Below are 13,170 nucleotides of genomic sequence, written 5' to 3' on the forward strand. Positions count from 1 at the left end.
TTATCCAGTGTCGATGATAATCTGAGAAAGAGGGCTATGCATATTAACCAGAAACTTTGATAAGTGAACAACTTCATAAAAGTTTTTAAAGAAAATTATCCTATTTTAGATGTCTAAGTGAACATTTGTGTGGGCAGATTTTCTTATCGCTCTCATGAAGTTTCCTTACAAAAGCAACATTTCTAAGTAGTGAAAGGCAAGGAAATTCACTTAGGTATAAAGTTTGCTAATTTACCAGCTGGATGCAACTCACTTGATGAATCTTTCTTAATAATTATGTATCTCTGGAGCATATAGTCTTACTAAAGAATATTGCCTTATGTATTTTAAAATAATAATCTGACTTGATTATGTTCTTTTTTCTTTCTTTCCAGAAAGTATCTTTATGTCACATCTTCTTTTAAAGGAGCATTTAAAAATGAAGTTAAAAAGGCAGAAGAAGCAGTAAAGATTGGTATGCGATTACCTGTAGCCTACATCATTGTTGTTCAGTCATTCAGCAAATGTTAATTGTGCGCTTATTCTGAGACATACATTGCTCTAGGCATTGTAGGAGCTACTACAATTAATTAAATGTAGTTTCTGTCTCTATGGAACTTCAAAACACATTCTTTCCATCTCTGAGTTTGTTTACTCATGATATTATTTATTATTATAAGTGTGATCCTGAACACACTTCAAACTAGATTGATATTTGTTAGAAACCTTGTTTGACTGTCTGGGCATGGTGGCTCACACCTATAATTCAAGCACTTTGGGAGGACGAGGTGGGAGAATTACTTGAGGCCAAGAGTTCAAGACCAGCCTGGGCAACATAGTGAGACTGTGTCTCTGTTTTAAAAAATAAAATAAACTAAGAAACCCTGCTTGTCATAGCACTGTGTTAGGTCATTTTAGATCCCTGCACTGCATCCGCTTTAAGAAGGATGTTCTCAAGGCGGGCGGATCACGAGGTCAGGAGATCGATACCATCCTGGCTAACACGGTGAAACCCTGTCTCTACTAAAAATACAAAAACTTAGCTGGGCGCGGTGGTGGGTGCCTGTAGTCCCAGCTACTCAGGAGGCTGAGGCAGGAGAATGGCGTGAACCTAGGAGGCGGAGTTTGCAGTGAGCCGAGATCGTGCCACTGCACTCCAGCCTGGGCGATAGAGTGAGACTCCGTTTCAAAAAAAAAAAAAGGATGTTCTACATATTCACTCCTCCTACTGCAGGAACAAAGCTCTCTTCCCTGGTATCTGGGAGTGAGTAGTAGCTCTACATCCATATTTTGTGGATTTTAAAGCATTTTCTGTCAGCTAAAAACTCATTTATGACTTTTGAATTTATATTTGTATATTTATGTCCTATAAATTGTCATAACTAAATGAAAGCCCAATAGAAGGAAAATTTAACATGTGTAAAAGTTGTAAGAGGAACATAGGGTTTTCTGAGATCATGGTCTGTATGCCATTTTCACTGGTCGTACTACACGTATAGAAAATACTCACTTAAAATTGCTCGAAATAATTTTGCTGTATTGTAACTATTTGGCTTCCACTTCCAGCTGAATTCGTACTGAAAGAAGCACAAATCAAAGTAAACCAGTGTGACAGAACCTCTTTATCTTCTGCCAAGGTACGACATGTAAAGAGAGTAGTCTTATTAAATGGCAAATTGTGTCATTTGCTTTTTCCTGTGCATAGTTGTCTCTTATCATCTACTTCCTAAACTTTTAAGCACAGATAAGCTCAGAAGATTAAGTTGATTTTAACTCAGGTAAACAGAATAGATGAGTGCAGAGAAAGGAGAGGAAACTCAGCAAGTGGGGGCAAGGCTGAGGCAGAGAGAAAAGATGAACAGAACATGGGGTGAATTTGAAATGGTGGGGAAGAGCATCACAACCCATTTCTTTAAAATGGAAAGGAAAGTAACAGGAGAAAGGGAGAAAATAATGAAAAGCCAGCAGAAGAAAAAACTAGCCTGTCGAGTCTCCTTGAAAATATCTATTCAAATTATAGCTCCCTGTGGACCTAAATAAATGGGGAAAGCAAGGAAAGGTCTAATAAGCAATCCTTCTTTCTAGTGCTAGGAATTATATACTGTAATTATGAATATTAATAACAATGCTTCCAGCTTACAAAGCTCTTTTATTATGAGTTGCTCCACACAGTTCATAAACATTCTTTGTAATTCTTACAATATGCCCATGAGTAAGATAAGTTAAAAAGAACTATTATTAATTATAATGCATTGCAACTAAGACAAAAAGAATATTGCTACAAGACATGTAAGTTTGCTAACTTTTACCAAAAATATGGTATGAAGCTTTAAACGATGGTGAATGATTAAGCAACATATTTATTTGCTTACATACAAAGGGATAAGTAGGAATATGGAGGTAAAATGCCTTACTTCACCTTCTCTTCATCCTCTTCTACAGAATGAATATATGAATCCTTTCAGTAATTTTGCCATTTAACTTTCCAGGACCAAGGCTGTATCTGATAAAGACCTTTCATATCTAAGGTCCCGAGTAAGGGATGACATCAAAGAGTAGCTTGTGGTAATGCCCCAAGCTAATTCTGTCCATGGCTTGCCCCAAATTCTCTTAGTTTTTTCTTTTCTTTTTTTTTTTTAAATTAAAGGTAAACCTATCTTATTGTTATTGATCATTGATTTTTAATAGTTTAAGCTTTTCAAAATTTTGTTTTTAAGAAATCGTTTCCCTTTGCTTTATATGTGTGAGAGTCCAGAGAAAGACTAATGGGTCAGGACCTTGCTTCCTTTTTGCCTTCTGCTGTTTCTTCTCCCTGCCTCTGTTCTGTGCTCTGAGGGCACTGCCAGGCAGGGTGGGGAAGTCCTTGACTAATATGCCCTGTTGCTTTGATGCACCGTGGTTTCTTTAAGGCAGAGAAGAGAGCAAAGCAGAATGACCTCAACTTTTGATGTCTTAAATTCTTCTGGGCAGATGAATTTTAAATGGAATACTTGCTAACCATTTTCTACTTTCTTTTACTTGAAATTCAGTGAAAATATTGTTCATTCAGTGGTATACCATACATCAAAAGAGATACCCACCTTTCACCTCAGGTGGATGAAGCATGTTAAGAGGCTATTCTTATGCCTGAGAACAACAATAATGAATTATTCCTCTTCTGCTTGGTTAGAGGGAGCATACCAGATTTAGAGTAGTGAATGAGTTGGTATATCAAATCAAAAGTGTTAATAAGAAAGATAACTGGGCATGGGGTATCCTATAAAGGGAAAGTTTGAGGAATATTAGAGGTATCCAGAATTCGATATGAAGGAGATATTTTTTGTTGGCTACTAACAAAATTTCTCAATTATCTTTTATTTTTCCTGCAAAAACACTTAGTGGTCACATAATTGAGCATTATTTTTCTCACAAACAAAAGTCAGAGCCTGGGTACACTAAATAACTCACCCAAGTTTTCATGTAGTTTTTGTCAAAGCCTTTGTGTCGTTACAGAGAATAAAGTTTCTTTCTCTAAAAGGCAGAGAAGGTATCTGGATATGTACAAAAGAGAATAGTGGGTTAGGATTTGGTTTATCTTCTAAGGTATTGGAACTGAATAATTGATCAAGTATTGAGAATCTACGATGGTAGAATTGCATTAGGTAATGCGAGCTATTGTTACCCTTGAAACATTTGGATAATAGGATAATATCAACTTGCTTTTTGTTAATTCAGTGGCATTATGTTCTCTCCCAACCAATGCACTTCTCCAGGATGTATTACAGAGAGCTTTGGAAGATGTAGAAGCAAAGCAAAAGAATCTTAAAGAGAAACAGAGGTAAGACACAAGGTTTTCTGTTTGCAGGAATCCTCTGTACTATGTTAAAACAAATTCTGGTTTCTAAGTAGGTAGATTTAGTGGTTATTGTGACAATTTTTTTTTCAGCTTTTGACATCTTATAATCTGAAACCTATATAGTCAAGGTCCCACAACCAAGATGAACAATGTAAAACATTGATAAAGTATATATTTGCACATGCACATGTGTGTCTACATAATGTTAAAACTTCCAAAAAAAAGTGAAAAATTAGTTCAGCATTTAATTGTCTGGATGAGGAAGTGAACTGCCTGGAGGAACAGCTGATAACTCACTTTCCTTCTGTGTCATTTGCCATTTAAATTCTAGAGAGTTGGTTCCAGTTTCTTCCCTTTGTCTAGTAGCTTAAAATTTAAGATAGGAAATAATGTTTCACATGAATGTATTGCTTATATATTGCTAAAATGAAAATAGCAAGGATATGTTAACAAAACCAGATATTTACATTTGTAAGATTAACTTGCTCTCCAACTCAAATGCTAAAGAAGTTAAACTGAAAATAATCACTGCTGCCCACATAAGATCAGACTTTGAAAGCTGTGATACCTTTGTGAAACTATTTTTAAGGGAAATATGATTAGTTCTTAACATTATTTTTCGTGAGCCATGCACTGACATTCAACCATAACTTTCCTCAAAACTTAAATTTTAAATGTCAATTTTGCATTTATCAAAATAAATAAATGTGAAATGTTACTTTTGCATTTACTAGAAAAATGTAAATAAATGTCATAGAAATTGTAATTTAAAAACGAAGCCCTGTCTAAGGTCTTTAGAAATAAAAACCTTCTTGAAACAAGTTCACTGTATGAGATGGTTCATACAGTGAAATGTTTGAAAAGTGACCGATCAACACTTTATTAATAATAACGCCAGTTGCCATGAACTTGTTTTAATGGCAAAATGCTGGGTTTTTTAAATCGAAGAATATCAGTATATCATTTAATATTGTAGAGTGACTATGTCGTATCCTGTAATACCCTATTTAGGTATCCCTTATACAGTCAGTACTTTTGTTGAATACTCAGTAATGAGTAGTGATTTTTGAGAAAAAGCTTGATTCCTATATGTTTAACCTTAGATATATATGTATGTAATAAATATATAGTATGTTAACTCATGTCTTGTGTTCTATATATATCATATCCACATGGAAGGACTGATAGAACTTTATCATTGTTCTTTAATGATAGATGCATTTAATTAGTCCAATAAGTATATTATGTCAATTGTAGTAGCACATGGTCATAAGCCTGAAAACAAAAGGCCAAGTTTGTGGAGAGAGGCGAGCTACAGGGTAAGTGCAGGAGAATTATTTTTGGTGTCATTCTTGATTGGGTAAAGAAAATAATGATTTTTATGTACCTAATCTGTTCCAGGCTTATATTTAACATTATTTCTTTTAGTTCTTATGACATCACAAGTGGCTAGGTAGGTATTACTCCCATTTTTCAAATGAGAAAGTTTTAGAGGCACCATCCATGGTCACATGGTTATTACAAAGACAGGCTTGTATTTGAAACCAGGTGTGCCTCTCACATCCAGGCATTTTCATAGCTTCCAGCAGCCTCTGATATTACAGGTGTTTATATCATAACTCCTTACTATAGCTGTTTTTATCACATTTTGGTATTTCTCAACTTCTATTTTATACTTTTAATAGAAAACTCACACAAAACATAATATAGAAGGTCAGAAAAACAGGAGCTCACCTCTGTTAACCTTGTAAACTTGCTTTATTATAATAACTTATTTATCTTCTATTTTGGAAAAGGTTAGAGAGGAAGCCAGAGAATATCTATTGGCACATTCCAATCTATGTAGGATATCTGGAGACTTGAGAACATGCTGAAATTTAGAAATCACATATACTGTTAGAAATACCTAAAATTTAAAATAGCCAAGTCATCATTTTGTAAAAAATGCTGCCATGTACCTATACGACCAGTTAATATTTCAGAACTCTTTTAGCATTTTCTAGTTTTTGTAAATTTAAATTGGCAGACGTGTTTTTGAATCAGTAATGCTTTTGTTTGACTGGCGTAGTTACTGGCATCACGTTTGTGCAGAATACTTGGCTATACAGAGACAACTGAGTGTGCCTACCAGGTTTTGCAAAATATTTGGATATATGCCTTTGATGTTAACCTTCTAGTTTAATTATTAGCAGTTTCCTAAACTGTATATGTTTATTTAATAAACAACTTTTTAAACTTTCTAAATATAACTCTAGAGAATTGAAGAAAGCCAGAACGCTCTCCCTGTTCTATGGAGTGAACATAGAAAACCAAAGCCAAGCTGGAATGTTCATTTACAGTAATAACCGTTTGATCAAAATGCATGAAAAAGTGGGCTCACAGTTGAAACTGAAGTCCTTGTAAGTATGTTTTTGCTTTCAGAGATATAAGCAGAGAAAGGGATGTTACAGTAAGATTCTGTCTGTGGAATGAGATGAGTGACTAATCACAATGGGAGCAAGTGTCATAGTCTCTGTTCACCCTTCCTGTCGAAGTGCAGGCATTAATCTGCCTCATTTATAATATCAGTGAATCTGCATGCATGCTCTAAGGAAAAAGCACACTTTGGGAAATTTTTTTCAATGCATTTATTGAACAACTTGATATGCGGCCATTGCTTGTGCTACCTCTTTGGCTTAAATTTTTAATGCTTTACCAATTTAAAAATAATACAAGCATATTAAATACATTTTAGAAGAGAAGGAAAAGAAAAATCCATAGTCTTGTAAAGCAACCCTACATGTATGAGTTCATGCCAGTTAGCTGCATGATCATATGTTATTAAAACTCTCTAGCCTAATTGGATTTTAGAGTAATACATTCTCGTGCTTTCCCAATGGTCTGAAACTTCTCAAGCTGCTTTCATCAATGATGTAGAGTCCTGAAGAGACACACAGAAAAGGACTGGGTCAGACAAGGTAATCATGACCAGTAGAATGGGTCAGGGAGCATTTACTATTTTGCTTCCTCACTCTCAAGGAATTAGCAATTCATTGGTTGTTTATTTAACAAGCACCTATAGTGCAGCATTGTATGCCAGGCACTATACTAAGCTCTGCTGATAAATGCTCCTTTTACTAAAGAATGTATAGTCCAGTGAAAAGGACAAGCATATGAATGCATATTTTTATATTGTGTGAAAATAACAAGAATGATCTTATAAAACCTAGATTATGGCTGGGCGGTGTCTCACGCCTGTAATCCCAGCACTTTGGGAGGCCAAGGTGGGCGGATCACGAGGTCAGGAGATCAAGACCATCCTGGCTAGCATGGTGAAACCCTATCTCTACTAGAAATAGAGAAAATTAGCCAGGTGTGGTGGCAGGCACCTGTGGTCCCAGCTACTCGGGAGGCTAAGGCAGGAGAATGGCGTGAACCTGGGAGGCAGAGCTTGCAGTGAGCTGAGATTGTGCCACCGCACTCCAGCCTGGGTGACAGAGCGAGACTCCGTCTCAAAAAATAAATAAAGAAATAAACCCTAGATTAGTTGGATTTCTTGCTTAAATCCCAGTGCATTCAGAATAGAACTGGTTGCCATGGGCTTCCAGTTATCTGGCCTCTGATTGGCTGTGGGACCTCACCCCCTATTAATACCCTACCCTCTCTGCATTTCCTGTTTCTCAGACCTCCTAAGTTCACTTCTGCATTGAGACCTTGGGACATGCCATTTCCTCGGCCTTGAATCTTCTGTTCTCAGATTTTCTTACTGCTGGCCCTAACATGCCATTCAGCCATGAGCCTGAAGTATTCTCCACAGGAAGGTCTTCCTTGACTGTCTAATTAAAACTGGTCCATTCCCTTCCCCACCACCTGTCACTCTTCACATATCACAGCGCCTGCATTATGTTCCTCACCCCACTTATCACCATCCGAAATGATCTTGTATATTTATCTGTTTATTAGCTTCATGCCTGCCACCCTTCTGTAAAAGAGAAACTTCAAAGCCAGGGGGAACCTATATTTCTGGTTCTCACCATATTCTTAGTTCCTGGAACAGGGCTGGGTGCTGAGCTTGAATGAATGAATGAATGTTATGTTAGAGGTGAGCATCCAGTGCAAAAAGAGCATTTAGGAGGGGCAGTAAAGGAAACTGGAAAAGTCAATTTAGGCCTTCTAGAAGAATGAAGCCCAAATTTAGACTTAGAGAATGAGTAGTGAAAGGAAAGCAAGGTGGAAGAGTGAAGTGGTAACAAAACACGATAGGCAGGGACCCCAAATTGTGAGGCTTTGACACATGTGCCATGCAAAAGGCAGTGGGGAGCCCTAAAGGCTTAGACAATTGTATGCTGTTTCCCAAAGCAGGTTATGTCACCAACCAGATTTACAGTGAGATCCTCATGGATAAGCCAACTCTGTGATTCTTTCGTAGTATTCTGAGCACCCCAAGGACCTCTGCAATGAAGAGGAGAAATCCAATCTGATAGATGAAATGCAGAGAAAGAAAGGGGTTCTCTGGCCACTGTCATTTAGAAGACTATGCCACTTTATTGCAGTAAGGCACCATGGTTTTTAATGTCAAAAGCCCTTGCCTTCCCACCCACCCTGACTCTCCATGTAAGGCAATAGGTTTGTAAAATGAGTCATATTAACTCAGTAACATTGTGCTAAAGTGATTTTTTTTATTATGGGACCAAACACATTGGGATCACCACAGACTTAAGAAAACATAATTAGCTAACTTGTTAAACTTTGACAAGGTCCAGATCAACAGAACGAATTTATTTTTGAAAAAAAAAAAAATGATTTCAAATGACCAGAATATATTTGATTTTTTTCTTTAGCCAAATTTTCAAGATTTAAATATGCATATATTTTCTCAGACTTGGCGCAGGTGTGATTGGAATTGTTAATATACCCTTGGAGGTCATGGAACCATCCCATAATAAACAGGAATTTCTCAATGTCCAAGAGTATAATCATCTACTAAAAGTCATGGGACAGTACTTGGTCCAGTACTGTAAGGACACCGGCGTCAGTGAGTATTCAATAGTCATAGTAGGAGATACTTACAGAGGGATTACTTTCTGTGATTTCGTTAAGCTGACATGATTATCTGAATTCAGATTACCAGCAACTGAAAACTCTGAAAGGGAGCTCCTGCTTTAAAAACAGGAGTGAGAAGGGAGGAGTGAGAAGGGAGCCCATTTCAGAATCTTTCCCAGACTATTGTGAAAAACAAAGCAGCAGATTAGAAATTGCAAGGGAATGGCAATCAGAGAACAGAGTGAGGTGGCAGGTGACCATGGAGGAAGGAAGCAGAAGATTGCTCCAAATAGACTGAGAAACCCTGCTCTGGGCACTGGGACTCCACTGTGTGAGAGCACATAGTCCCATGCAGACCTTAGTAGCTCTTATAATGTTGTTATATCATACCATGGAGTAAAAACTACTGACCCTGGGTAATTGTAGATATGTTAAACTTTTTTTTCTTTTTTTTGAGATGGAGTCTTGTTCTGTCGCCCAGGCTGGAGTATAGTGACGCAATCTCGGCTCACTGCAACCTCTGCCTCCCTGGTTCAAGCAATTCTCTGCTTCAGCCTCCCAAGTGGCTGGGATTTCAGGCACCTGCCACCACGCCCGGCTAATTTTTGTATTTTTAGTAGAGACAGAGTTTCACCATCTTGGCCAGGCTGGTCTTGAACTCCTGACCTCGTGATCCACCTGCCTCAGCCTCCCAAAGTGCTGGGATTACAGGCCTGAGCCACCACGCCTGGGCAGATATGTTAAACTTTGTTTTGCATAGTTAAAAATTCTTGAGTATGTTAATTCCAGAAAGATTTCGATTAAAAATTTCTAAAATAAATACATCTGGAAACTTAAAAAGATAAACTTTAGTTATCTGAAAAATGTGATTTATTTAGATCACCTCACTCCCCAGAGACACCTGAACAATGAGATGATGTGCTGTGCATTAATTAAACTTCTTTTTGTTTTTCAACATATATTTTAGAATCAAGGTGTACATGTGCAAGATTGTTACAGAGGTATATTTTGTGATGCTGAGGTTTGGGATATGACTAAACTTGTCACCCTGGTATTGAGCATAGTACCCAATAGGTAGTTTTCCAGCCCTTGTCTCCCTTCCTCTCCTCTTTTATATTCCTCAGTGTCTATTGTTTCCATCTTTATGTTCATGTTTACCCAGTGTTTAGCTCCCACTTGTAAGTGAGAATATGTGGTATTTGGTTTTCTTTTTCTGCATTAGTTTGCTTAAGATAATTGCCTCTAGCTGCATCCATGTTGCTGCAAAGGACACAATTTCATTCTTTTTTATGGCTGTGTAGTATTCCATGGTATATGTGTGCCACATTTTCTTTATCCAGTCCACTGTTGATGGACGCCTGGGTGGATTCCATGTCTTTGCTATTGGAAATAACACTGTAATGAACATACATGTGGATGCATGTGTCCTTTCGGTAGAAAAACTGAGTTTCCTTTGAGTATATACCCAGTAATAGGATTTCTGGGTTGAATGGTAGTCGAAATCTTAGTTTTTAAAGAAATCTTCAAACTGGTTTCCATAGTGGCTAGACGAATTTACATTCCCACCAACAGTGTGTAAGTGTCCCTTTCTCTCCACAGCCTGACCAACAGTTTTTTTTTTTTTTAAATTTTTTTTACTTTATAACAAAAGCCATTCTGACTGGTGTGAGATGGTATTTCATTGTGGATTTGATTTGCCTTTCTCTGGTGATCTGTGATGTGGACCATTTTTTTTTCATGTTTGTTGGCTGCATGTATGTCTTCTTCTGAGAAGTATCTGTTCATGTTCTTTGCTCACTTTTTAATGGGGTTATCTTTTGCTTGTTGATTTCTTTAAGTTCCTTATAGATTCTGGGTATTAGACCTTTGTCAGAGGAATAGTTTGTGAATATTTTCTCCCATTCTATAGGTCGTCTGTAAATAAACTTACTTTTAAGTTAGGCAGACATAGGGCTCCATTTATGTCAAGAAATAGGATATCACGTATTCAATGATTTGGATGAAGTATGTGTAATTCATGTACATTAAAAATATGTTTCTACCCTTGAGTCAACTTAAAATCTTCACTTGAAGTTGTAATTTTAGAATATTTTCTTTTCATTTGTATCCATCCTGCCGTACCTAAAACTTTCTCACCGCAAAACAGGGAAAAGTGTAGGAACTCACTGGGAAATTATGAAAGGGGGAAAGAGGTTGAGGGGACAGATTTCCTGCAGAAGCTGAGTTTTCATGTCATGGTCTAAAACATACTCAGAGTGTGTTCTGTGCACCAGTATTATCAACATCACCTGGAGCTTGTTAGAAATGCAGAATCCCAGGCCCCAGCTGAGACCCACTGAATTAAAATCTGCATTTTTACAAGATCTCCAGGTGATTTATATTCACAATCAAATTTGAGAAGCACTACTCTGAAGAGTATACCTATGTAATTTTTCCTGGGATAGGCATATCTTTTTTCAGAGACATGTATGAAGTTATGCTAAACATGAGAATGATTACATTGTTTGGCAGGGTTTGCTTAAAGCTGTAGAAAACGTGTAAGGTATAAATATCAACATAAACATAGTGAGGTTTAAGTCAAACATCTACTCTCTGGTCTTTAACTGCTAATATGACATGGTACAAAAGGAAAACATTAAGCATTTGAAAATCATGAACCTCCCCATACTCCTCTTGTCTTCGCTGTAATCCCTTCCTTGTCTTCATCTTTAGAAGAAGGAATTAAGTCTTCAGAAAGAGGTAGGCATTAGACTTAAAGGTCGTAAAAATTATTTCCATCTAGGTCACACTTAGGAGAGTCATACTCAGTCCTCTTTGTGAGTGGAGCTCTCTTGAAGCCCCTTTGCTTGGTGTGTGGGTACCCTCCCAACAGTTGTATTCCCAACTACAGGGTATCATTTGCTAGCCCCCACTCCTTGGCTAATTCCCTGTCCTTATCTAATTGTTTCTCACCTTCTACCTAATTGTTTCTATCTACCTGTTTCTTAACCTTTTCAACAGATGTAATAGGGTTTGAAATAAATATATTTGTATTATTATTATTATTGTTTGATAACATATTGTTTTCACAATTCCGTAATTATCTATGAATTGATAGAGGGCTAGAAGATACTGTCACAAAAGATGTTCCTCTAGAAGGAAGGTAGAGAGTAGAGGAAGGATAGCAGGCATGTGTATTTGTTCATATATTTCACTTCATCCTCAAACTTCATTATCAAACTAAATCAAGTAATCAAGGTCAGAATTGGTAGTTTCAGTAATTTGTAAGGAGATTGACTTTCATGGTCTTTGCTCATTAACTCTCACAGGAATAACCAAAGTTATATAATATTTGACTATCTGAAAACCAGTATTACAGGGCACACAGTTTTAATGAAAAGTATTTAGGTAGATTTTTTTGTCTCGTAAATAAATAAAAGATGCAGCCTTTATATTTGCTGGAAGTCTGATGTGTTTTTAGGGAAAATTGTGTCCTTGTAAAAATCGAATCAGCAACAAGAGAAATGGAGAGGTAATGACTTTGTGTCATTTATCAAATCTACATTTACTTTTGGCCCAGCTGATGCTAAGAATCTCAGAAATATTTTCCTTGTCTCTAAGTCTGACCTCACCTCATTGTCTGCTACTATGTTTTCTGAAGCTTTATACATCCTTACAATAAAATAGAAATATTAATCATCAGCTTTGGGGAGTAGGGAGAGCAGGAGAAATAAAAAGTGGGGAGAAACAAATGAAATTTGGGTTTGAACAGGAGCAGTTATGAAAAATTTATTATTAAACTTTTCCAAAATGAATCAGAATTGAGCTGATGTTTCCCAGAAGAATTCAAATCATAGTTCTTCAGTTGGCAAAGAGGCTAAAATTCATTTAGCCTAGTCACCTTTAATGCGCTCACTCTCACTGCCATTTTAAGACTGAATGCAGGCCACCCGTGAAAGGAAAACTGCTCCCTCTTGAGGCGGCCCATGAATTTGCACAACATTATTAAAAAATACATAAATCTTCATATTAAATCCAAATCCATATCTCATGGGTTCTTTCATTCCACTGTGCTAGGCACAGGTATTCTAGGACCAACAAATCAGACATGGTCTGTCTTCTCTGAGAACTTACAGTCTAAGGTGGTGCTATGGTGCTATGGTCTGAATGTTTATGTCTCCCCTACAAATTCATATGTTGAAAATCTGACCCCCAGGATGATGGTATGTATTAACAACTGGGACTTTAGGAGGGTGATGAGGTAATGAGAGCAGAGCCTTCATGATTGGCATTAGTGTATTTATAAAGGAGGTCCAAGAGAGACCCCCCATCCCCTTCTCCATGTGATGTTCAAG

General features: G+C 37.1%; 1 protein-coding gene across 1 annotated transcript in view; it reads left to right on the forward strand.

Moving 5' to 3' along the window:
• Nucleotides 1-13,170, forward strand: part of MORC1 (MORC family CW-type zinc finger 1) — a 172,717-nt gene that overhangs the window by 49,171 nt on the left and 110,376 nt on the right. Inside the window, exons 10-14 of the mRNA XM_003261783.3 lie at nucleotides 375-454; nucleotides 1,546-1,616; nucleotides 3,732-3,796; nucleotides 6,070-6,213; nucleotides 8,674-8,828. Coding sequence (XP_003261831.2) covers nucleotides 375-454; nucleotides 1,546-1,616; nucleotides 3,732-3,796; nucleotides 6,070-6,213; nucleotides 8,674-8,828 — 515 coding nt within the window. The remainder of the gene's footprint in view (nucleotides 1-374; nucleotides 455-1,545; nucleotides 1,617-3,731; nucleotides 3,797-6,069; nucleotides 6,214-8,673; nucleotides 8,829-13,170) is intronic.

This window comes from Nomascus leucogenys, chromosome 21, assembly GCF_006542625.1.
Source record: "Nomascus leucogenys isolate Asia chromosome 21, Asia_NLE_v1, whole genome shotgun sequence".
NCBI classification, from domain to species: Eukaryota; Metazoa; Chordata; class Mammalia; order Primates; family Hylobatidae; genus Nomascus; species Nomascus leucogenys.